Genomic DNA, 27,044 nt, shown 5'->3' on the forward strand with positions numbered 1-27,044 from the left:
ACAGAAGAGAAATATGAATAAAAATAATACTTTTTTAAATAATTCTTCGTTTCTTTCCTAAACCCTTTCTACCATGGTAACAGTAATTAGAATGATACATAGTTAAATTAAGTTATCAGTTAATTATTGATTAGTATGTTTATAGAGTTAGCTGAATATGTAATTGGATTAGATTAGATTAGAATGATACATAGTTAGTAAAATTAAGTTATAAGTTAATTATTCATTAGTATATTTATAGAGTTAGTTGACAACCTCGTGTAGTTAGCCTACATTTTAATTAGTAAGTTTATGAACTGATTAAGATATAAGACAATTTGTTAATTTAATTATGTCTTTTAAAAATTTAGTTAATTTGAAAGAAATTGAGTTCAGTTTATGTTATTTTATTTTACTAGAGTATAGTTAGATTGAGCAATAGTTATTGGGGTACGAGCATATGCTTTACAGATTGGATCAAGTTGAGCACTACACTTTTATCACTCTTGTTTATTATATTGTAATAAAATTTGAATTTGTAATTTTATGTGTTGATCCTCTTTTTTTAAAATTTTTTATTTTTTCGTTTGGTAGGCGCCTCAGATTCTTGTGCACTAGACGGAATTCGACGAGATTCCCGCCTAAGCAGATTAGGCCTATCTCAGGCGAGCCAGGTTTGAACATGTGGTGTATATGGTGGAGTTCAAACATGATTGGCCATTAGCGTCAGCGTTAATAGAGAGGTAGAGACTTGAGTCCCACACGTTTCATCTACCGTGCGGGGAGATGATTATAACCCTGTAGGACGTGGCCTACTAGTTGGGATTCAGGATCGATGGGGATCCTTTTAGTGGCTGTATCGGCGGGTGGGAGTAACACCATGATGGATGGTCCATTGATGACTTCTGCCAGCAGCTACTGGGTGCTGTTCCTGACCTTGAGGATAGACTGTCACAGAACAAGTGGACTGTCAAACTCACATGGTTTCACAATACTGTCTGCGAAGAGCTAGAACAGGACGCCATTGAGGAGCGTTTGTTGTAGTACACGAGAGGATAGATCATGCAGTTGATCGGGGGTATCTTATACCCGGATGCATCTTACTCAAGCCAAGGCAAGGCCAAACCAGGCCAAAGCTGTGTCACAAGTTGCACCCAAGTACCTAAAAACACATCAACAGTTAGCACATATACATGATGACTTTATATATAACTAAGGACAATGAAATGAATCTTACCGGGCAAGTACATTTGCATAGCGAATAACCAATGAAGAAGTTCATTGTATGACTCCTCCCAATCGCCGTATATTCTAGCGATTTGTGTGTCACCGTAGTAGTTCATCTCTTTTTCCTCATCACCATCATCAAGAATTTTTGCTTGTTCATCATCAGCATCGTCTCTGTCATCAGGGTTACCTTCATACGGATCCATCATCGGACCCCTTATAGCAGAACCCTCATGACTTTTAACATTATCTTCCATCATGTCAGCATTTCTAAGTTCAACGTTTGAGCCCTTTTGACTACCTTCAAGTGGCATATTTAGATCGACCATCATCCTTCTAATATTTCGTCTAACAGCTCCACTTAAAGGACTATCATCGACAGTATACGCAGATGATCCTTGTCCAAGTATTTTTATCCATAATAACATTACGAGAATAATTTTTTTTAAATTATAGTTCACTTTGTTCTAACAGTATAAATTATGCATGGCACAAAAGATTTATAAAATCAAATTACTTTTACAAAAAAGTCGTAAGTTGACAAAAGTCTCTGGTTAAGAAGATCAAGATATCTGCAGATAAAAAATTAAATAATAAGATTTTTAGTTATTATTTTTATATGAAAAAGTCTAATTTTTTATTAATAATTAATTTTAATATTCATTATCTAAAATTTAAAATAATTTAATGTGTATATTTTTATATTTAAAATATTTTAATTGTAAAAAAATATCGGATGACATATTTTGATTTGTCAAATTATTACTAATATAAAATATAAATATATTGTAGTCATTTTTCATAAAAAATTAATATTAAATTAGACCAATTCAAGATTTAATTCACTGTTTTTTTAGTCAAATTAATTTGTCTGGTCTAATTTTGATTAAAATAACACGGTTTAATCGATTATATATGTTAAATTTTAATTATTAGAAAATATCTTAAAAAAATATTTTAGACGTTTTTATCTGAGTGGCTCCCTAAAAAAAAGAGCGCTCAACAGGTAAAGACACACATTCCATATCACCTTAAACACTATTGATTTTAGCATCGCAATATTTTGTAGGTTACCCACTCAATTTAGTTCTACGCAGACTAAACTTAAGATCTCCAATTTTCATCCTATAAACTCAATTTAAGTACGAACTACAAAACATATATATATAAACTCAAGAGTTTTTTTTTGGGCACTACAAGAAAAATACGTTTTAGCGACAAATTTTTAGTGGCAATAACATAATGACCACTAATTTCTTAATTTAAGTTATGTTTTTGCGGTAATTATATATTTGCCATTATTACTATATATTATAGCGGCCATTATTACTATTGCCAGAAAATTTTTATCTTTTATTATTTGTAATTTTAACTTTTTTAAATTATTATAGTGGCCATTATCATTATTGCCACTAAACTTTATTATTACTTTCTTTTTATTATCCCTAAATCAAAATTGAAAACGGAGAGAGAGATAGGAAAACTGGAAAAGGAAGAGAATTAGAGAAGGAAGAAGGGACAAAAGTACACCTGAAAGTTCACACGTTGGACATAATTATACTTCAATCATTTAATGAGTCACACATGCACACTATTTATACACTCCGGCGGATACATTTACGCTTACATCCATCGGCGTGTGGCGTCGTTAAATGATTAAAGTGTAATTGTGTTCAACGTGTGAACTTTTAGGTGTATTTTTGTCCCTTCTTCCTTAAGAAAATAAACACAAAAAATATTGTGTCCGCCGAAGTGTATAAATGGTGTGCACGTGTGACTCATTAAATTATTGAAGTGTAATCGTGTCCACCGTGTGAACTTTTAGGTGTACTTTTGTCCTTTCTTCCATTAGAGAAGTATTAACACCGGGTTAATTTTCGCGTACTTTCCTCCACCGCCAGCCACCACCGCCGTAACCGTTGCCATCGCCGACAGCTGCCTCCATCATCCTACTCCTTGGACCTCATTTCCATCCGATCCACCTTTGATCCACATCGCTGTCATCAATTGTTCATCTCAGATTTACATCGCCAAGGTCTTCCAGCCACCGTTGCGGCTCTTGTCACAACACCGCATCTCCGCTGCTTACACCGCCGCCATTCTTGCGTGTAGATGCACAAGATCGTCGCTGCCGTAGGTCTTCTCCGTTTATTTTTTCGATCTAGGTTACAATATTTAGAAGCATGTGATTCTCTCTGTGTATTATTACTTTTGCCCTGTTTGCTTGCTTGATCCTAATGAATCTAGAGGATCAAGTTGAAATCGAAATGTTTCAGATTCTAATTTTTTGTTTGCTATGTCTTCTCCGTTCTTGCTTGCTTGATCCGCCATTCTTGCTTTCTTGTTTTGTTTATATTTGGATTTCAGATCCTAATTTTAATTGTTTGAAATGCTTTCTGTAGAGTTTCATTAAGATTATGTTTGCATTATTGCTCAGAATATGAACATGTTTCTAATTCTGTGGTTTTTCTAATTCTATGATTTTTAGAATATCATCCCTATACTTGGATGCAGAAGTTCAGAAAATGGATAACAATTCTGAGTTGGTTAAAAATTAGATGGACTGATTCTGAACTAATTTAGAGCTTATTCAAAACTAGAGAACTAGTCCATAATCAATATTGAAACTACACGATTTTCTTTCACTTAAAAGTGTCTACTCCATCAAGAAACAGAAAAAGAATTGAGTTATCCATAATCAATATCGAAAAATACAAAGATAAACATGAGGATGACTAGAGATATCTTGCTGTTACTACTTTTCTTATTAAATGTGTGGGTTCCAGGTAGAAGAAACACCAATTTGTTACTTGATTCTATTTCAGCTGAACTCTGAGCATAATTTCATGGGAAAAAAAAAAACTCAAACTTACTTCCATGTTGTACACTTTTCAGGATATCTGTTTGTTTTGTTGATGTTTCCTGTTCAGATGCTACACTTGTGTTACGGGCTCTAGTTTTGCCCTTCCGTCTACCTAACTCTTATCATAATGTTGTTCCATGCATTTTAATTATTTGTTATGTTTTATCATGGCTCCCTTTCCGTTGGCAGGTTTGATGTTGCTTTGTTAGTTCCCTTACTAGCCCCAGTTTTGTCATTGCAGCATATCCTTTTTCCCATATCTAGGCCTTTTAAAGGTGAGTATTTTCTTGATGTGAGGCTGAAAAATGTTCTGTACCACCTGTTTCATTCCTTTTATTGTGAATCTGGAAGTTTGTTTATTACAATACTCTTTATTAGTTTGTCTTTTATAAAAATATTTAGGCAGTTGTTTTATAATTAGGTATTATTTTATGGCATGTTTAGTGTGTGACAATGCCAAACTAGAATTAACAAGATTATGGCATTCCTATCTCACATTTCACTCTGCTCACTAGAATAATTTTAGATGTCCTTGTACATCTTTTTGTCAAATATCTAATTAATTTTGCATTGTTTATCGTTTTCATTTTCTTTCTTATTAATGTCTTGTGTCAATCAATTTTGTTGTTCATAATTTGATTGCTATTTGACACTATTAGTGTGAGAAATGGCAATTGAAAATTGGGAACAAAATCTGAGAGGAAATCTGATGAAACTTGTATTCAAATGACATGCCAGATAATTTTGCCACCTTGAAAGAGACAGAATTTGCTGTCAATACTCTCCAAAGAGCCGAACTGCAAAATATTTTAAGCAACAATGGAATTGGAATTGGTAATTCGGTACGGTTCATTGATTTTTGCCTTCATGCAATAAATTATCCATTTCATTCTAATGCTATGTGGTATGAGAATGAAACGTCAAATTATATGATCAATGGTTTCAATTCAGCTAATTTTATAGGATCAATAATTAAGTGGAAAGAGCTTAATCAAACTTATGATATGGCTGAAAAATGCTTAACAACAAACTACTTTGCTTATCCTTTGCTTTGCTTCAGTAGCTTATCCTGATGTAGTGTTTTTAATGTATGAAAGTTGTGCTCTCTAGCATTTTGTTATTATAGCTATCATGTATCATGTAATATGATAAATATTATAATTATTCTTAATAAAGTTTGATTTATCCAAAATGCTACAACTTCTCATTTTATTTGATCACTCTTTCTTCAATCTGTTGTTAAGATCAGTAACATGAAGGTCTCTTAGGAGCATATATAACTATGACAAAACATTAATTAAAAGAATGCAAATCCTTCTCAATGTTCATGCATATGCTATGGCCTCATATGCAGAAACAGAATGAGAAAAGGGGAGGCTTCATTCCCTATAGAACAAAAAATGTAATGTAAAATAGAAAAGCATTTCAAGCTTTGACAATTGTTTCAAAGAGAGAATAGAATAGAAAAACATAGTGACTGATCAGGCTACATAATAATAATAAATAAAATATTGTTCTGGCATTAACTTTTTGTATCTGATAGCTAGTTTTGTCCACACATTTAAAAGCTTATGATACGGTGTTAAAGAAACAATTGAGGCATTTCTTCCTTTGCTTCAGTAGCTTATCCCGATGTCATGTCATGCCATCTTATTCTTGTGTCAAATAGAATTATTACAATTAATAGCAAAACTGCAGAGATGCACACATATAAAGTTTATAGCTTATTCTGTTATTGTTACAATTAATTTGTTACTTTGTCAAGTGTTGATTGATGGATTTTCCTGCATTTTCCTTCATAACCAAGAACGACCTGCATGAATTTTGGGACAAATTACAGATCAGAGCTTTGATTCAAGGCTTCAAACCTTCTTTGACATGTAAGCATTATTCATTTCATTTATTTTAGTTTCATTTCATTGTTTTCAACTAGGAAATTTACTAAATCTTTTTGCTTTGTACTCATAAAGGTGCAGGTGCTTATTCTCTTAAATAATAGAAATGGCTCAGAAAAATATATATTTTTTAATGTGGCACAATTTATTTATTTTATATACTTTACTATATATAATTTTAAAAAATTATTGTTATAATTTTCATCACATAGTTATTATAAGAATTATAAATAATATATTAACAGTTTATCTAGATAATTTAATAATGTATTCATGCTAATTAATTTCTTATTTATATTTTATTTATAGTTTACAGTTTGACAGCATGAAGGAGTGGTTTTATTGGCTTTAAGAAAAGGCCAATAAAAGCATTTGGATTGGTGCAACAACCCTTCATGTCATGGCAATGCTTCTTAGGATTTGTCATTGGAATTGGTTTATAACCTAACTTAATGTAATATAATTATAGACTTTATCATTTTTTTGTTTAGATTTGTAACATGATTTATTATTTTTTAAAATAAATTTGTGTATCAATATTTTGAGTTTAATAAAATATCATTTTATAGTAATTAAGTTGTATATTTAGCCAATGAGTAATAGCTCAAATGGCATAGTCTCCTCATACTCAATTAAGAGATTGCGGGTTCGAGTCTCCTATCTTTGGTAAAAAAAAATTGTATATTTATATTATGCATAATAATAATAATTATTGGCACAAATAATTGAGATTCTAGGAAAAAAAAGATAGTTCGTTACTTCTAAGAAAATGAGTATAATATAACTAAAAAATATCTTAAGATTTTAGCAATAGTAATGGCAACTAAAAGTAAATAATATTACAATTTTAAAATTATTTTTAATGGTCATATAAATTGCCGGTAAAATGAGTTTTGGTGGCAATAGTAATAGCTGCTAAAAATGAATAACGTTGTAATTTTGGAATTACTTTTGGTGGCCATATAAATTACCAAGAAAATGGCCGCTAATAATTATATACTTTTTGCGGCTATTAAAAGGTCTTTACCGATAAATGTTATAATTACCGCTAAAATCTTTTAGCGACAGAGCATAAGACGGTTAATGCCTAATTGTCGGTAAATGTATTAGCGGCTATTTTTATTGTCGCTAAAAGCAAAATAAATGGCTGCTAAAAGTAATTTTTCTTGTAATAAAATAATTAATTTCCTTCGTTTGGCAGATTTATTATGCATTTATGCTATATGTTCCCCCATCATTTATTTATTAATAATCTGATTAATGACATGAGGAGTAACTATAATCTGTTAAAATAAATAATAAAAAAGGACCCAAAAGCAAAGCTTCGCCCTTTCATAATTTAATATAGAACAAATAGGATATCCTCCGGCCACTATATATACTAACAATAACTTTATTCAATTTTATATAAGATCAGAAATCAGATTTTTCTAGAACTTTAATGCATACCTTTTTTAAAAGAGAAAAAGATAAATAAGTTTTTGATTTTTTAAATTTTTGAGAAATATATCTTTAATAAAATTTAAATATAAAAAGGTCTTTAATTTTAATAAACGGAGGACAATTTAGTCTTTTTGTTTATTTGCCTCTCATACACCAAATGAAATTGGTTGACGTGGCTGAAACGGTGTCCAGGTGTCCATTATAGTGCCACGCTGGAAGGGGAATAAAGTTCGAAGGACAAATATGTCTTTGATTCATTTTGTAAATAAAGTTCGAAGGTTCTTGAGAATTTAGTTCATTATACTTCTATTATGCTTCTATTATGAGAATTTAATTTATAAAATTATGCTTGTATTTTGAAATCTAGTTAACTTGTTGTATTTTACAATTTAAATTATTTGTATTAGTTAACATCAGTTAACATCATACTAGTTGCATTAGTTAACATCAGTTCATTTATGCATCAAGTTAGCATTAGTTCATTTGTGCATCATTCATGTATTAAGTTAGCATTAGTGCATTTATGTATTATATTAGAACTAGTATTTTTATCCATAATAACATTACGAGAATAATTTTTTTTTTAAATTATAGTTCACTTTGTTCTAACAGTATAAATTATGCATGACACAAAAGATTTATAAAATCAAATTACTTTTACAAAAAAATCGTAAGTTGACAAAAGTCTCTGGTTAAGAAGACCAAGATATCTGCAGATAAAAAATTAAATAATAAGATTTTTAGTTATTATTTTTATATGAAAAAGACTAATTTTTTATTAATAATTAATTTTAACATTTATTATCTAAAATTTAAAATAATTTAATGTGTATACTTTTATATTTAAAATATTTTAATTATAAAAAAATATCGGATGACATATTTTGATTTGTCAAATTATTACTAATATAAAATATAAAGATATTGTAGTCATTTTCTATAAAAAAATAATATTAATTTAGACCAATTCAAGATTTAATTCACTGTTTTTTAATCAAATTAATTTGTCTGGTCTAATTTTGATTAAAATAACACGGTTTAATCGATTATATATGTTAAATTTTAATTATTAAAAAGCATCTTAAAAAAATATTTTAGACGTTTTTATTTAAGTGGCTCCCTAAAAAAAAAAAAGAGCACTCAACAGGTAAAGACACACATTCCATATCATCTAAAACACTATTAATTTTAGCATCGAAATATTTTATAAATTGCCCACTCAATTTAATTTTACGCACACTAAACTTAAGATCTCCAATTTTCATCCTATAAACTCAATTCAAGTACGAACAAAACATATATATATAAACTCAAAAGAGTTTCTTTTTTTTGGTCAGTTTTTATCAAACAAATGTGCTAAGGAGTTTTAAAGGAAATTAAGAGGACAATACTTCCTAAAAGTTAACTTGCTATAAAGAATTAAAAAAAAAAACAAACAAACAAAGCATTAAACATCTTAAAATTTAAAATTCTAAATTCTAAATCTAAATCTGAATCATCATATAAAATATAATATAGTTAAAATTTCTCTAATTAACAAAGAGGATAAACACTCTTTAATATATATATATATATATAAGGAAAAAAATACTACTGCATGCAACTAATTAACCTACTAAATCTCATGTTTATGCATTACTATATATGAAGGATAAGGATAAGGATAAGGATAAGATAAATTCAATTAGTGGGATAGTGTAACCAAAATTCTGGTAAAGTAGTTATTGGAAGGTATGGTTGTTAGGTTAATGTTGGCTATTCTCTTGTGGGTATAAATAGGCATAGCAAGAATATATAGCACATAGAGTACCCGTATGAGTCCTTGTAACATTCGTTTTTACCTTTCTTTCAATCTATATTCTGCTTCTCCATTCTTCACTCATTTACAATTACATACACTTTGCCTACAAACGCACAATCTTCACTATTAAAAATTGTTTGTTTTCCAATTTTAAACATTTTACAAAATAAAACATATTTTTTTAAACGTAATAACCATTCATTATTAAAATTAAACATGTTCAACTATATATTATTAGGAATTAACGTGTTTATTAATTCATCCTTTTTTAATTTAGTGTATGTAATAATAATGAATAAAATATTATATTGATTTGAATAGTAGATATATTTTGTTTTGGTTTAATTACTCTGTTGATCCTATAGTTTCATGAAATTTTTAATTAGGTCCCTATATTTTTTTTTTAATTGAGTCCTTGCACCAAATTTTTTTTTTAATTAAGTCCCTCTTAGTAGTAATTGGCTTAATTTTATAGGGACTCAACTAAAAAAAAAAGAATTGGTACAGAGACCTAAATAAAAGAAAAAAAGTGTAGGGATCCAATTAAAAAAAAATTGGTACAAAGACTCAATTAAAAAAAAAGTATAGGAACCTAATTAAAAATTTTGCGAAATTATAAGAACCAGCAGAATAATTAAACCTTTTGTTTTTTAAAATAGATATTCTTGTTCTGTTTTTTTCCTCATCAAAATATCAACATCCATATGTTAAATATTTTATTTTTATTTTTAAAAGTCAAACTCAAAATTATTAATGAAGCAGCACAAATAATTATTATCTTGAGTAATATTATATTTATTGTTATCGAACAAATTGAATTTAAAAAAAAAGTGGATTAGTAGTAGTAGACAACGTCCTTATATTACAATTGTCGTTTAAACTTTGATCCAGCATATGTATGTATGATGATCTATGAAGCATAAATATGGACACGGACACGGACACGGAACACGACACGACACGTGATATTGCAACACGCGAATTCTAAAAAGTTGTCGGACATGGGGACACACATATATTAATAATATAATATATTTAAATAGAGATATGTCTTAATAGAGATATTTTTAAAAACAACTATATAATATGCATTTTTTCTTAAAGTGTATAGATATTCAAAAGATAAAATTCTAAATTCCTATGTCTTAATAGAGATAGTAAGAAATTTGTACATCACATGTACACAAAAAAATTATCTAAAGTCATTATTTCTCCATCATATATGGTTGATATCTTCATCATTAGAAAAAGTTACTCTTTCCAACTCCGGTTCATCAAGAGAAAGGTGAGCAACTTCAAGAACACCATTTTCTTCATCAATTGGGGAAAAAGCATCTCCAGCAATATCCCACATCATAGTTTCTTCTTTATTGTATTGTGGAATTTTTCTTGAAAGAAGACGAAGATTAGTGTGGACAAATACTAAATTTTCTGCATGTTTAGGCTTCAACTTGTTTCTTTTTAGGGAATGAATAAAAGAATATGTGCTCCAATTCCTTTCACAACAAGAAGATGAAGATGGTTGCCATAGTAGCCTAAGAGCAATTGGTTGAAGAAATTTTGCCTTACCACCATGAATTAGCCACCAAGACTTTGCATCAACTATGCCTCTATCATTCAAAGAGTCATAATCATCAAAGACACCTCTACTATCAGAAAAGCTTGCAAATTCAATGTTCACCTTTCTCCTCTCTTCTTCATTAGGAAAATACCTCTTCAAGTATTTAACTCTCTCATTAGTGATCTCAATATCTTGATGAGGAAAAACTCGTTTAGGATCTTCTCTCAACCATTGGTGGCTATAATACCTATATAATTAGTGTTTAAGCATAAATTAATAATGATTCAATTATCTTCACTTATAAATAAAAGTTATAAAAAATAAATGTAAAAAGTTACCTTGAATTCAATGAATGTGCTAAACAATGAAGAGGTGTGCTACTTTTTGTCCATCTTTGAACTAATATTGAGTGCACAACATTGTAGAAGGACGATGACTCTTGTGCTAAACGAAGAGGAAGATGGGATTTAGGGTTTTCGAAGAGATAAAGGAGGGGACGGTTTGAAGTGAAACGCATGGACAGAGGGAGAATATTAGATGGAAGAATGTAACGTGTTTGCATTACTCACCGTTTCGTTTTTTTATTCAGATTAATTGAGAGAATGACGCGTGGCTGAATGAGCCACGGTTATTATACTAGTAGGAGATACTATTCCACCTTTATGAGGGATTTTTTTAAATAAATAAAATAAATATTTTAATTATAAATATACGTTAATTTGAGGGTATTTACGGATTTTCATTAAGTGGCTTATCTCATTTACAGTTTACACTGTAAGTGAGATAAGGAACGAACACGTGGCAATGTATCACGTTTACAAACGTGATACGTGAGAAATAGCTGTTTAGTCATATCTTGTTTACACTATAAATGATATATGACCAAACTTATCTTGTTTACAGTATAAACGAGATACGTGAGAATAAAAAACGTTTACACAGTAAACAAGATAGAATAAGACAAAAATCAACCCCTTTATAAAAGGATCAGGAAACCATTGCTATTTCTCATAAATCTCTCAATTCTTCTTTCTCTTTCATTTTTCTTCGAAAAACTTAGCAAAAATGTCTAGTGGTAGTGATTTTTTTATTGTGATGGTGTATCCCAACTGTCAGATAAAAAATAGTGACAGTGGAGTTATATTTTAGTGTGAAAGTTCTGTGCTGTTATAAACTCAAAGAGCAAATTCGTTGTTTGAGTTAAAGAGTATGATATTGATGCACGTCGGTGGTGTGGAGTTTCGGGTTTGTCACAGATTCAGGAGCAGAGAGGAAATGTTGCACGGCATGAAGAATTACAACATTCGGAGAAGTGCCAAGTATCGAGTAATCGAGTCGGATTGGTTAAAGTACCACGTACATTGCCGGAAATTTACGGAAGGTTGTCCTTGGAGTCTTTGTGTCATACTCCGACAGAATCTGGCATATTGGTGAGTGTTATTGTATTTTAATTCGTTGTTTTCTTCGTCATTCTTATTTTGGTTATATTTTAATTCGACTCTATTTAAAATGGTTAGGGAGGTGCGTAAATTTGGTAGACTACACACATGTCTGGCCCCCACCATGTCATAGGATCACCAACAACGACCTCATATCCAGAATCATCCTGCCATTCATACAGTCCAGTCCATCAGTGGCCATTTCTGTTCTATAGAGTACAGTGAGATAGAGCTATCACTTCAAGCCATCGTACAGAAAGGTTTGGATGGCAAAACAAAAGGCAATTCTGCAGATATATGGTGATTGAGAGAAGTCGTACAATAAGGTGCCACGACTGCTCCAAGCGTTGCAGACTTGTCTCCCTGGCACAGTATGTGACATCAGTGCGGTGCCGTATTATGATGGTCACTTGATGGTGCGCGACTGCGGTTAGTTCAACAAGGTGTTCTAGTCATACCCTCCCTGAATTGAAGCTTTCAAGCATTGTAAGTCGTTTATCTCTGTAGATAGCACGCACTTGTATGGCAAATATGGTAGAGTGTTGCTAATTGCAGTTGCACAAAATGGTAATAGTAATATACTCCATGTGGCTTTCACTATTATTCAGTCTAAGAGTACGGAGTCATGATCCTTCTTTCTTACCAATCTGAGACGCCATGTGACACTGTAAGAAAGGCTACTGATTATGTCTTATAGATCCCAAGAAATCAAGGCTACACTTAGAGCTGATGACAGACTCTGGAAGCCTCCTAGGACGTTCCTTACATATTGTGTCAGGCACATGGTTGCGAACTTCATGTCTCAGTTCAAGTTAGCTGAGGGCAATCGGTATCTCATTAATGCTACATACAGTCCTAGCAGTGCTGGGTACGAGTGGTACATGGAAGCTCTGAGGATGTTATCACGTGAGATGTCTGACTGAGCCAGTAGATTTAATAAGAAAATATGGTTACAACATTGTAATAGTGGATGTCGATTTGGGAACATGACAACTAACCTATCCAAGTGCATCAAAGCAATTTTGAAGGGTACAAGATATCTACCAATTTTAGCTACCGTTACATGCACGTACAAAAGATTGCAGCAGTTGTTCGTCTGGAAGGGTAGGGAAGTGCAGGCTTAAATGAAAGCGGGTAATCGGTATTCACAATTAGGGGAGTCGTCCGCATCCTCAGGTATGTCGCCGACATCCTCAGGTATGTCGCCGACATCCTCTTGCCGAGCATACTCTGCCTCCCCCTTGGACTAAACGTCCAACCTCTTCCTGCGGGGTCTGACGCACTCTCATCGAGGCATTGTAGCTCTTCCCGGGTCCCTCCCACCCCTCTCCCTCCAGGCAGGTCTTTAAGTGTCTGCTCGCACCTCCTTGGCACGCCTATGGCGATTAGGTACATCTCATGGAAGGTGGAAGACATTCCTGGGCTGACTAGGACACTAGGTGTGTGCAGCATGTTGTTAGGGAAGGTCAAAAGTCTGGGGTCATCAAGCACATCCTCCCCGAACAAATGTCTGACCCGGCAGGCCTACTGGTACCAGGCCTAGTACTCCTGCGTCGGCTTGTCGTAGATGGTAGGCTAAATGGAGAATCATGTGGCCCTCCTCAAACTGGGCTCTAAAACCATCATACCAGTCCTGAAAGTGAGTAGGCCATCACACGTCCTCTCCCCATCCAGTAGTGGTAAGAAACTTGTCGACATTAATCAGATCGCCAGGAACTGGCTGCTCACCTCTGAGCTGCCATTTCACCCGATGGTTTGGTGAAACTCCACAATATTGAAGCATAACAGTGGGACAACAGACAACCAAGTTCCCCACTCCTAGCCGGACCTCACCCAGTCCAGAGTAATGTCATGCAGTCTGGGGTCGGCATACGACGTCTATTAAAATTGCATAACCAAGTGTCATAGGCTCATCAGAACCGGTTTATACAATAATCGTATTCAAACGTTTCATATTCAAGTAAGTAAAAGATAAGGGTATACCTCATCCAAATGCAGCCGATCTAGCGCCGTACGCCAATGGAGGACTCTCTATGCATGGTGGTCCCTAGTCTGCTGCGTCATCCTGATTAACCTGTTAACATATGCAGTAATCAAATTGTGCGATCCGTGCAGGTAAAACTTGAATTGAATAAATAGAAATTAACAAGAGCATTAAACGACAACAATTACCTCACTGCTAGGGGAAATGTCAGAATCTGCCTTTCCAATGCATACCACTGTAGAATCCTGTGGTATATCCATGAGACTAGTAGCGGTGTGCATCTGGCTATGTCTGTGGTATCACGATGTACTGCATGGCACAAGGAGTAGTACGTCCATGCAAGCACAGCAGACCCACACGACAGACCGTTGCACCTCCCGAAGTCAGCCAACAGTGGCAACCATCTGATATGCACCTAATTATTGGACTTGTCTGTCATTAGGTAACCATCGATCAACAGCATGATGTAAGACCTAGTGTACTGTCAGAGGCTGGCTAGATCCATGGTACTTGGAGGCATGTGGCGGACTCTGTCCTGAAGCCATGTCATCTTGATGCTAATCAACTGCTTCCTCTAGGCACCCTGCTGCGGACCATGTGGGTGTCTGGCACCCAAGAGCTCCTCCACGTACTCCCATGTCGGTTGTTGGTACCAAGTCTGGAAGTCACGCAGGCACCCACCGATGCTCCTCGTGTGTGCTAACCCAAGGTGGTACGCAACGTTCTGCTCACCCATGGCAGGTGAAAAGTGTGGGTCTCCGGACGCCAACGCTCCACGAATGCAGTGATCAGGGACTTATCAAACACAAGTCCCTAAGCTGCACCGTGTCACCGACCCCAGCTTTCCTAGAGTAAGGGAACTAACAAAAACATTTAATTAACTAATCAAATCAAAGTAATTACTTATCTAACTTTCACTATGAATAAATTATACACCTAACTCATGTTACTAACTTGCCAACTAACCTAAACTATGTTACCTCAATATCATCCGGTCTACTCATGTGTTAAAACACTAACTCTATAAAAGTTCTCGAAATAAAATCGCATACACTTATTAATTTAAGCAATAAAGATAACACTAACCTCAAAATCGATAGCTTCCGCAATGTGCCAACTATCATTGAGGCAGTTGATGTCAGGGTCCCGTGCATCCGTCTGTGCGTCCCTGCGTGCCATAACGTCCGAGAAACTAATAAATATCAAGAAAACGATGCAAGAAAGAGAGAAATGAAAAAAATGTGGGAGAAATGTGGGGTCAGGGGCACTATGAACGACTTCTATTTATAATCGCTCTCTGGACTTATCTCGTTTACAGTGTAAATAAGATAAGTTTGACTATATCTCGTTTACACTATAAATGAGATAAGGCTCGTGTCATATCATGTTTGTAAACGTGATACGTTGCCACGTGTTTGTGCCTTATTTTGTTTACAGTATAAATGATATATGAACAAACTTATTTCATTTACACTATAAACGAAATAAGTCACTTAATGAAAATTCGTAAATACTCTCAAATTGACGTATATTTATAATTAAAATATTTATTTTATTTATTTAAAAAAAATCCCCTTTATGAGTATCGATTAGACTATTATCATCAATCGATGGATAAAGAAAGAATAGTTTGTCACAGTTCCATGAAAGTTATGTAGTCATTTGATTTTTATGCAAAATTCATGAAACTACTTTCAAATGTTTCTATTTTTATTTAAACAACGACCTTGCAGTATTGGATAACCTTAAAAATTGAAATCATCCATTTAAGCATTTGCATGGTGTGACACATAGCATCATCAACCAATCAATCATCGAGAAAAAGTAAAATTCATATGTTAATTAAGAGTAAAAAGAATTTTAGGAATTGAAAAATGCTAGTAAACGAGATGTAGATATTATTAAGGTTTAATTACTCTATTGGTCCTTATAATTTGGCTAAATTTTTTATTAGGTTTCTATAGTTTTTTTTCTTTCAATTGAATCCCTATACCATTTTTTTTGTTTTAATTGAGTCCTTACAATGACAAAAAATGTTTGGAGTAACAAAATATTCCGTTCCCAAATTGGATATACCTAATTACAAACGTTTTTTGTAATCCTCAGTGTATACTTATTTTATATTGTCGAAATTGTCCCTACCTAATAAGGAAATAACCCTTGATCTTCAGTAATGAAAAAATAACCCTTGCTCTTCCTCCCTTTTCATTAAGGCAAAAGAAACCCTTGCTCTTCACCCCATCTCCATTTATGATTGTTCGATAACACATTTACATCCGACATTGTGTGATCGAGGTTTAGGGTTACTTTACCGAAGGAGCTACTGTCGTCGTTGTTGCAAAGATACTAGTTACAGTTTTTTCTATTCTTCACTCTTTCATTGAACCACTCATTCAGCCAACTCCACAAATAGCACCATTTACACAGCCTTTGCCTAAGACTAAGACTTTTGGGATGAGAAGAAGTGAAAGATTGAAGATGGGGATAAGAAAGGGAGCAACCAAATCTGCTGAACACATAGACCTCACAGATGATTGAAGCTTTTAGGGTTATGTAGCTCCTCCTACTGTGAATTTATGTAAGGCTTTTTTTGTGTATTATAGTCTACTGTGGAAGTATTTTGGTATTGGAAACATCACTTTTTTAGTTTATTTTGCTTTGTGGTGGACCACTTTTGATGGTACATTTTAGGTGGAGCATTTATCTTGTGACTAGTGCAAGTTGGATCCACTAAACCTATCTAATATGTGGAACATGTTAAGGACCACTTTTGTGAATTATATTATTCTAATGATGCATCTGTGATAGTAGTATATTTTAGTTGTAACTAGTGATGCATTTTATATTATTCTAATGATGCATCTTGTGACTAGTGCAAGTTGGATCCATTAAACTTATCTAATGTGTGGAATATGTTAAGGACTACTTTTGTGAATTATATTATTCTAATGATGCATCTGTGATAGTATATATTTTAGTTGTGTACATTTTCATTCAATATCACAACATTATATTTATAGCAGAGAACAAAAAACAAGCTTCATCCATTCAATCTAAATAACATAACATACATTTTTTTATAATTGCTTTGTTTAAATCCAATAATGACAACTTCATCAATAAACTTTACCACATAGCACTGCAACTATTAGGATTACACAACAAAGAAAAAATATCATCTGCATCTTGGTCTGCTTCTTCATGTTTTCTTCCAACTTTCGAAGTTGTTCCTGGACCGAATTCAATTTTACACAGATTCTTCCTACATAGTCATCAACTTCTCCAATCTCCACCTTTAACCTCTCCGTGTCAACACTAAGTCTATCAACCCTCCTTTCTTGTGCATTTTCACCCCTAATTTCACCTTCTACTCGACCAGAGTGATACTGTGAAGACAACAAGCAAACATCGCCAACCTTCTTTTCTTCATCAACCTACTCAAAAAATTTGCATCTCCTACTTGGGCAAGACATGAACCTTCTATTTGGATTTTTGGGTGTATTAGAACTTCTCAGAATCAGAGAGTCTCCACAGAAGCAACGAATCATCCTCTCCTTCTGCTTTAACCACTCACCTTTCATATCATCTTCATTATCAATCCACTTAAAAAAAACTGCAACTTGGTACTTATCCACAAGCTACATACCTTCTTCCATGGCTGGCCACTTTAGAAGAAGACAAAACAACAACTGCCTCCCCACAATAACACAAATGTCTTCTCTTGTTGAGACTTCTTGAATTCGAAATTCTCGAAGATCGTTGGGTGGAATTCATGCAACATGAGAAAATTTTAGCAACAAATAAAAAGAAAGGGAGAAGAGGAGAACGATGAACAGAATAGGATTCTGGAGTTTTAGGATGAGGACAACGAATATGTAGGGTTATAGACATGGATATTTTGGTAAATTTAATACAGGTAAACGTTTTATTTAACGTCCACTGCGAATAGGGACCCAATTAAAACAAAAAAAATAATATAGAGACTCAATTGAAAGAAAAAAAACTATAGAGATCTAATTAAAAATTCGGCCAAATTATAAGAACCAATAGAGTAATATAATTAAACCTATTATTAATACCAATTTGTAGGGTTATCAGACGGAAAATTTTATCATGTTACAGTTACATATGAATTAATTTAATCGCAAAAATGAACATATTTTTAGAGTAGCTACCTCCATTATTATATATCAAAATAAAAATATCTAAAGACTAGACCGAAAAAAATTTAAAAACAATATAAAAAATAAAAAGCAGACCCATTATTAAATAGTGGACCAAGGTCAACCGGGATTCCAACCCAGTGGATTTCTATTCTCATTGGCAACTTTCTTTTTTAGATTTCCTCCTTGAAAGAGAAATTGTCTTTTTATTTATTTAATTTTGTGATGGTAAACCTTAGGTTTTTTCGCTTCATATTATATATATTCAAGAAAGGTAAGGTATTCTATTATACATTTATACTCTTTCTTAGATCATATACTAATGTCTAAATCATAGAATGAGTAAATAAAGAAAAAAATGTTAGAAACTTACACAAAACGAATAAAATATTAAGGATAAAAGGAAGGGATAATATTGATTTTTTTTTAAAATTTTGACTGAAATACATAAATAGAACAAAGATGAAACTACACAAAAGATTTAAAATGTAAATATGATGAAAAACATGTTAAAAGATCATTTTAAGACTAATTCTAAATATTGCGAACAAAAAATAGGTTTTTGTCCAATGTGGTAATGACAAGATCAAGTAGTGGTGATAGTCACAATAATAAAACTGAGTCAACTATACAGATTTTTTAACGGTTGAAAAAAAAAAGATTTTTTTCTTAACTTCTTTTAAAAGAATTTTTTAATTTATAGACAAAATTGTGTTCAAACTTTCAATAAATGATATAGAAGTATTTTTTTTTAATAATCAATTTATTAATTTTTTTAATTTATTTTTAAAACTACATACTGCTAACTTAAAACAAAAATAAAATTTTCTTCATTGCATGAAATTAAAATATATTAAAAAAACTACACCAAACACTTAAAATTCTATAGAAAGTTTTTTTTTCTATAAAAGCCAATCCAAATACAAATTTAAGACAATTACTTTTAATTGTTTAAATGATATAAGTAAGACAATTTCGTGGGATTTCCACTCAAACTAGAGGTTAAACTAAAACAAAAAACTTAATGTTGATTAAATAACTAAAAAAGGTTTCAATGCATTAAATAAATATCAAATATATTTTTTGTCCTAAATGTGCATTACAACTAAATAGAAAAGAAAAAGAAGCCATAATAAGGTTGATAAAGTAAAGAGAAATAACAATTACAAGATTTTTAATATTACATTGTTGATCTTGTTACATACTTCTATTGTTAGAGCAACATGTAACAAGTTCCCTCTCTTGATTAAATTAAACTAACAAGTATTAATGTGCATAGCCAAAGTCAATTTCAGCTCGTTTTAACACTGCATCTACACTGTTGTAGAATTCAGGTTCCTTTTCCTTTATATCATCCAATGTTCTAGATTCATGCTCATCAACCTGAATTAACAGAGAATTATATTATCTTACAATGGAAACTTGACTAAAATAAATTAAAATTTTACAGTAGTGGAGCATAACAAGGACAAACGAATTATATTCATTCCAATACCAATGAATCTGAGAGTAAGGGAATTATTCTCATTCAATTACCATATCAAAGTTACATGCTGCTGATTTTTATTAGTTGTTAAGGTATTGAGTTGTCTTGATTAAAAGGAGAGTTAAGAAAACTTCTGATTTCACAAGTAACTATCATCAATGATTTTACAGGCAAAAACAAAAGTAGAAAATATGCTGATTGAAAAAAAAAACATTTAAAAAAATAATAATAATTAAAGAATTATCTGGTTATGGATGTTTCTTTTTATGCCTTTTGTTAGTCTCGTGTCATTAGTTATCGATATACATAAAATAAATAGAATTCTCGAGACAAAAAGCTTTTGTCTAATATAATGGAGAAGCTAGATTACCTCTTTGAATTTCAAAAGAATTAAATTTGATATAGAAGCCGGCTTTTCGCAATCCCACCTAAACAAAAGAAATGCATAGAAGAATCAAGTGAGAAATCTTTCAATGAAAGAAAGAAAGATTATGTTGACATATTCTAATCAATGTCATTTAATTCATTAGAGAAAGAAAAAAAGCAACATGAGATGAAAACACATTTCAGTAAAACTCTCTTTAGTCCTAAGTGCCAGTTTTGTGAACCTCTCTAGTTTTGTGAAACTTCTACTACTAAACTAAGCACAGGGCAATAAAAGCCAGTTTCAAATTATTATTAACAAATAAATAAATTTTGAAGAACTTGAGGAGGGGCGCACCAATATACATTGGAACAATCAAATGTTAAATTTAAATGGTAGAATGTAACCAATAAATAGCTTGATAATGAGAACCAAGTAAATGATAATGGAGACAAAAAAAGCTACTCTATACCTTACAAGCATTAATTCATTAACTAATCGCCACATTCCTCGCCCAACTTCTTTCACAAGCTGGTCTCTAGCACTTCTTCCATGCCATAATTCTTTTACAATATACATCACTTCTTCAACATCTACCTGTAGAAGAGAAATAAACACAATAAGTAGAAGAAAATATGCTCTTTCAATATTTCATATATACTTCAAAATATCGCAGAAAAATTCATAATAAAATTTTTCTTACAGGCATGCCTTTGTATGGTCCTTTAAATTATGATGCGGGAAACCACAGAAAATAGACAAGATAAAGGAAGAATTGTGTGTGTTTATTGGTGAATAAAGCAGGGCCAAAGCCCAAAAGAACCGTATTATTCTCCCAAGACTAACATCAGTGTGAAATCAAGCATTGAAAAAGAAGAAAACAGCATAGGAAATGCAGAAAATGAAAGAAACAAGTTTCTGAGCATTACAGAGTCTCAGGCTCTTGAAAAGTCAAGATATCACAGTTTATGGATAAGGAAGTTGAAATCAAACAAAAGGTTAAAGGGGTAGAGTTTTACCTGCACTTGCTGTGATGTTCCATATACTAACTCCTCATGCTCAATAAGGCGTTGATGGAGAGTATGGTAATGATCGGTATCAAAATTGACTATCGGTTCTGTTTGAACTTGAAATCCTGCTAATTCTGTCACAACATACGATGCCATAACTTGTCCAAATATCGCAGGGATTGTGCCTAACACTGGTATGATACGGACCCTGAAGCCTGGTACTATCTAACAAGAGGAACAAACAAATTAGAATGGATATGGCCAATACCACTAAATATTGTGACAATCAATGAGAAGTAGCTGATGTTGATCTAAATTAGTTGATAACCATAAAAGAATGTTTATTAACCATGCTATTAAAGAATCACAAGTTGGACAGTGGCAGAATCTACTAATGACTAAAACTGATTAAATAAAAAACCTCACCTGATAGTCTGAAGGATTTTCCTCTTCACCATTTGGACCCTTAAATGGAAGCAACTTAGCTTTGGGTTTTTCTAAAGAAAATACAACAGGGATGCCACCTTCAATGCCATGATCTTTCCTCAAACGGTGTCTCACCTATATAAAATTCCCATGAGTGAGTTGTATAACTTGTGCTAATAATAATAATAATTAATTACAGTATACCTTTTTTTTAACCCCAAAAGAAAAAGAAAAAGGAATTACAAACAAAGAAAATCAAGACTAACAGACAAATGAAATCTGTTTTGGACAATTGACATCTAGCTGGAATTGATGGACATAAAAATCATATTTGTCAATCTTTAAGCACACAAGTGCACCTTTTCATAAGCAATGTACATATATTTTTCATAATTGTAAGTAGTACTAGCATATGGAATAGAAGGGCAATAATTAGTTTACTTTGATGATAATTGGAACTTTAGGGTGTAATCTACTAGACAGAGTGAAAAGTAATGTTCAATTGTAACAAAAATTAACATATATAAGTTTATATTCTGAATTTCTAGGAAAAACATTGAAAAGAAACATAAATGGGAACATTACAGCTCGAGACAATGGATCATTAGTTGACTCTCTTAAATCAGCAATGCGTATTCTAGTTGGATCAGCTCTAGCACCAGCCCCAGTGGCAGATAACACCTTCAAGCCCCTCCGTACACAAGCAGCAAGAAGTGCCACCTATTACACATGGACAAATTAGGCAACTGAAAGGTAAAATTCAAAACCAAGATATCTTAAAAGGAAAGATTTCCAATGATAACAGCTTAGGCAAAATACATAATTTTTTGTATCAACAAAAATACAGATATAGATGACTGAGCAAATGAAATTAATAAATACATCTCAAATTTTATTAACTTTTGGAGCTTAGAATCTAAAAGAGTTGCAACATAAGTAACAGGAAACTGATGACTAAGAACCTCGAGCAGTATAGCAAAACAGACCTCGTATCTAGGGTGTGTGCGGTATGTATATATATGGGAAAGAAATAATAAGAGGCAGTATGAACCTACATCAATAAAATTTAACAGGGAGTAATCTTTAGGGGTACCTTAGTATCAATGTTATCAATACAATCCAAGACAAAGTCAGGTTGGCCTGACAAAATTTCTTCTTCGGTAGATGAATCATATAGCAGTACTTTTGCATCTACTTGGCACTCAGGAAAGATAGATGAGAAATGCTCCTTAAGGCACTGCGCTTTTGGGATGCCAACATCTGCTCTTGTTGCAAGAGCGTGTCGATTTAATGAAGAAAGAGAAACCTTCTCATTAATAAATAAATAAGTATAAATATTGTATGAAAAATCTATGAAGTTCTAAAACCAGGCAAACTTTTAACATTGATTGCATGACTACTTTATCTTCTTATTACTTTGTTTTAAACCAAACCCTGCTTATTAATATTGCAACGATAATAGCATTCACAATGTAACACATTTGGAATCTTGCTGCTAGTTACAGATGTCAAAATCTTCAATGATTCATATTTAGGAGTTCCATTTTTAAATTGTGGTAACCAATGGGAATTTGGGGGAATTTTGGACAAGAATAGGTAGGTTAACACATGATAGTACAATACTGCAGTACCAATCAGACCAAGAAAGAAGGAATCACAGAGAAGTAGAGAACACAACTCAGACTTAACAATCAAACATGGGCAAGCGGAGAATCAATCACAGAAAATACCTGATCAAAGTCCACAAGAAGAAGCTTGCCGACCCCTGATCTCAAGAGCATAGATGCAGCATGACTGCCAACCCCACCAAGACCAATGACCACAACATATGATGCACTCACTTTCTGCTGAGACTCAAAGCCAAAAAACTGAATGTTCCTAATAACAGAACGAAATTCCACCCCAGATAAAAACTGATTAGTTGAAATTGAAGAAAATGAATTGCCCTTATACATTCAATTAATAAAAGGTTTATATGAAAAATAAATCATACAAAATGGTTTTAGACATAGTGGGTAATGTGCTGGTGGTACTTCTCGCAATAAAACTTTGCAAAAGCTCCAACAACCAAATACATTAAACAATTATATATGCATTAACCAATGATCCCTAAAGTTAAAAGTTTATTTTTGCCTTGTCTTCTCATTCCCTAAACATGCCACAAATATATGCATTAACCAATGATCCCTAAGCTAAAAGTTCATTCTTCTAAATTGTATTAAGGTGATAACATTTCATTGACTATACAATCTAGTGATGCGCCATTTAAATTGTAGACATTCATTAATATACAGTGAGGATATTTCATGCCCCATTCATTCTAGAATTAACAGCCAAGCGCCCAAGACATTCACCCTATCATAATTAGCTGTAAGAAAGGATGAAGACCAAGTATATTGATGGACAAGTGCTAATGTGTCTCAAACTAAATAGTCTTAAAAAAAAAGTGCATCATGCATGTCTTACCAATTAATTATTCAGCAAAGAAAGAAACAAAGCAATTGGCAATAACATGAAATACCTAGTTAGATGTTCAGAAACAATCTCATCCTTCAGAAGATCTTCATGAACTGCCTTATCATTCTTCTTTCCAGCAATAGTGCAAGTCTCAAGACCTGCATGAGGCACAAAGTCCAGATGGATAGCATGTTAAGATTATGATAATTAAACTAGGATTTAGGCAGAAACTTGTCAGGTATCAAAAGTTGTTTATCAGTGATAACATATTTACGGTTAATACATCTATTTTGATCGCAGTGCAAAAGGTAAGGGTAGAATGTGAATGCGTCTTGTATAACTAGTTAAAACCCTGTCCATTCAACCCTCCAATCACCTCAAGAACTAACTCTTAATAGCAATAGCCGAATATAGCACACTATATTTAAGAAGTGATCTTATGCAATGATGTTATGCATGCAGGTTATTGTTCTTTCCTCGTTTGGTAACCATGTAGTGGCAGCATAAACATCACACTATACAGGTAAGAGAACACATTAGAAGGGTTCAATATATCACATATTCCAGTATTCCAATTCACCCCATAACTCTACATCCCAGCTTGCTCTTCAGCATTGAAAAGTGGTGACTATGTATGACTTCAACTTGCTTTACTTGTTGATATCAGGGAGCATATGATTGTAACTAAATAACTTCTTCTTTTATAGCTTTTGTAAACAACATTACATGCATTCATTTCACATGTTTAGTTCAAAGTCACTTACCATTTAACTCAGTAGCATTAAAAAAAATACATAAATAAAAAATTAGTGACTCTCAACAGTATTAGTTGATCAAACTAAACCCAGAAGCCAATCTAAGCAAACCTTTAAGAGTGAATCAACCACTTCACTTGGTTGGGTTATTAAGACAAACAGGTTATATGCAAGAGATAATTGAGTCAATAAAGGTACAAACATTTATCATTGAAGAAGAAGAAAGAAAGAAAGAAAGAACTCACTTATGGTTTTGAAGGAGCCTAAGAAAGAAGATGGTAGATACAGAGCCAAACAGAGCACCGGTTCCAACCAATGCTAAGTATTTACCTTTCTCCATTTTTCTCTTTCTTTCTCAAACGCAGACACGATTATGAAACACGAAAAACCAAGGTTCTGAAACCGGACCGATCATCAAACCGCTCTAGTCACTGGTTTACTGGTCCAACCGGTCTAACCGTGGTTCAACCGGAAAAACTGTTCCATAATAAAATAATAAAAATTATAAATAAACATCATAAAATATCTTCCAAATTTAAGACCCTACACAAACTATCAGTCTATCACCAACTAAATGTAATTAATTAATCGTCAAAATATGCAAAATTAACATCATTATACTTCCATTAAAAATAACTGGATTGAATTGCAGTGCACAAGTTAAAGATAGACAATATTGCCTTAAAGTAATTGAGTCAAAAAGTAAAACAAAACAGGCCCTTTTAATTCTTTTATGCTTGTAGGCTTCAATACAATCATTACCATACAGAAGAACTTTCTTGAAGGAATTTATGGCAACCAAAATAGGCCCTGCTTTTGTCTGAATTGTACAAGATATGATTAACAAGTTTAAATATTGTAGTTAATCAGACCAAAAAAGAACATTTCCCAGTTGTCTCACTGAGTCCAGCCAAATGGAACAAACATCACTGTGTACTAGCATAATTCTAGATCAGACTCAGTTCCAGAAGATGTTATTATCTTCACCAGCTCCCAATTCCCATTTGAAAGTTGAAGCCAACACTGAACCTTTTGAAATATGGAACTTCAGAAGTAAGGGAAAGAAATAGAAAATTCTAAACTATCCATGTCTTACTAATAATGAGAACAGAAAAACTCAATCTCTTGAACTCGATAATTACATCAGTTATCCAACTAAATAATTGCATCACAGTTATCATAAACTGATTTCAAAGCCTAGAAGCAGAGTGAAATTAAAAACATGAAGCATATAATAAATTGAAAGATCACCAATTGCAATTTTTTAATAAGAACAGAAGTTAAGTACAATGAAAAATGAAGAAAGATTAACATTTTTCAACCCAATTTTAACAAAGCTCATCACAATGATTAACAACAACAAAAAACACTGAAGGAACAGTGAATCAGTAACATGGGCAGTGCAAATTTAAATTTTAAAAGTTATCAATTTAAAATCTATCATCAAATACAATCAGTGAGCAAAGCCAATCAACCAAGCACTGACTGAGCATTCTGTTATGATTCTGTTACTGGGAAGCAACAAATTCAAGTTACAGCAACATATTTAACAAATCTTAGTAAAGTCCCGATTTACAGCAACATTTAGATCAGCAACAAGGCAAATTTATTGATTAGCAATTCAGCAACATGCAAAAATACAGGGAGAAGGAAAATTTGGAAAAGAGAGAACAGGGAAGCGATGGTTCAGGGACTCACCAACGGTTGACGGCGAGTCGGCAACCACCCCACAGAAGGCGACGAAGCAAGAGACAACCCCACGAGTTGCTTCTGCCGCCGGCGACGAGACAGACGAACCACGAGATGCCAGTGACCGAGACGAGACTCGAGTGACACTGGGAGGCAGAATCGAGCAGAGACAACCACGGACAACGAGCAGCAACCAACGCGCACAGCTCGAGCACTCACTGGCGGAGGGAGGCGCGAGCAGCCGAGCACAGAGGAAAGAGGGGAGATGCGAGCACACGAAGCGGAGGATCCGGCGAGAGGCCCGAGACCACGAAGACGGTAGTTCTTGAGTGCGACGGACGGCGGCAGCAGTCTCTCACTCGACAGACGGCGACATCGATTGGTGGAGGCTGCTAGGGTTTGCTTTCTTTGGTGGAGGCTAGGGCATTTGCTGAAGGAAGCAGTTGGAAAAGGGGGGATAAGTGGATAACGCGTGCAATCTTCCTTTCAAGAAAGGAAACGA

The 27,044-nt window shown here is 33.1% G+C and overlaps 2 protein-coding genes across 2 annotated transcripts; one reads left to right on the forward strand and one right to left on the reverse strand.

The window, feature by feature from the left end:
• The first annotated feature begins 1,597 nt into the window (after positions 1–1,597).
• Positions 1,598–5,829, forward strand: LOC107471259 (uncharacterized). The gene is made up of 4 exons (XM_052255719.1): positions 1,598–1,612; positions 3,059–3,339; positions 4,259–4,344; positions 4,808–5,829. The coding sequence occupies exons 1-4, from the start codon at positions 1,598–1,600 to the stop codon at positions 5,140–5,142; spliced, it is 717 nt and encodes a 238-aa protein (XP_052111679.1). The 3' UTR covers positions 5,143–5,829.
• A 13,553-nt stretch (positions 5,830–19,382) lies between these two features.
• LOC107471115 (tRNA threonylcarbamoyladenosine dehydratase 2) lies at positions 19,383–26,982 on the reverse strand. Its single transcript, XM_016090557.3, has 13 exons — positions 26,552–26,982; positions 25,099–25,330; positions 24,965–24,989; positions 24,863–24,911; positions 24,163–24,256; positions 23,372–23,519; positions 22,735–22,947; positions 22,227–22,361; positions 21,642–21,776; positions 21,225–21,440; positions 20,678–20,802; positions 20,212–20,269; positions 19,383–19,738 (listed from the first exon to the last, which is right to left on the reverse strand). The coding sequence occupies exons 2-13, from the start codon at positions 25,191–25,193 to the stop codon at positions 19,622–19,624; spliced, it is 1,410 nt and encodes a 469-aa protein (XP_015946043.1). The 5' UTR covers positions 25,194–25,330; positions 26,552–26,982; the 3' UTR covers positions 19,383–19,621.
• Positions 26,983–27,044: the final 62 nt, after the last annotated feature.

Source organism: Arachis duranensis, chromosome 10 (assembly GCF_000817695.3).
Source record: "Arachis duranensis cultivar V14167 chromosome 10, aradu.V14167.gnm2.J7QH, whole genome shotgun sequence".
NCBI classification, from domain to species: Eukaryota; Viridiplantae; Streptophyta; class Magnoliopsida; order Fabales; family Fabaceae; genus Arachis; species Arachis duranensis.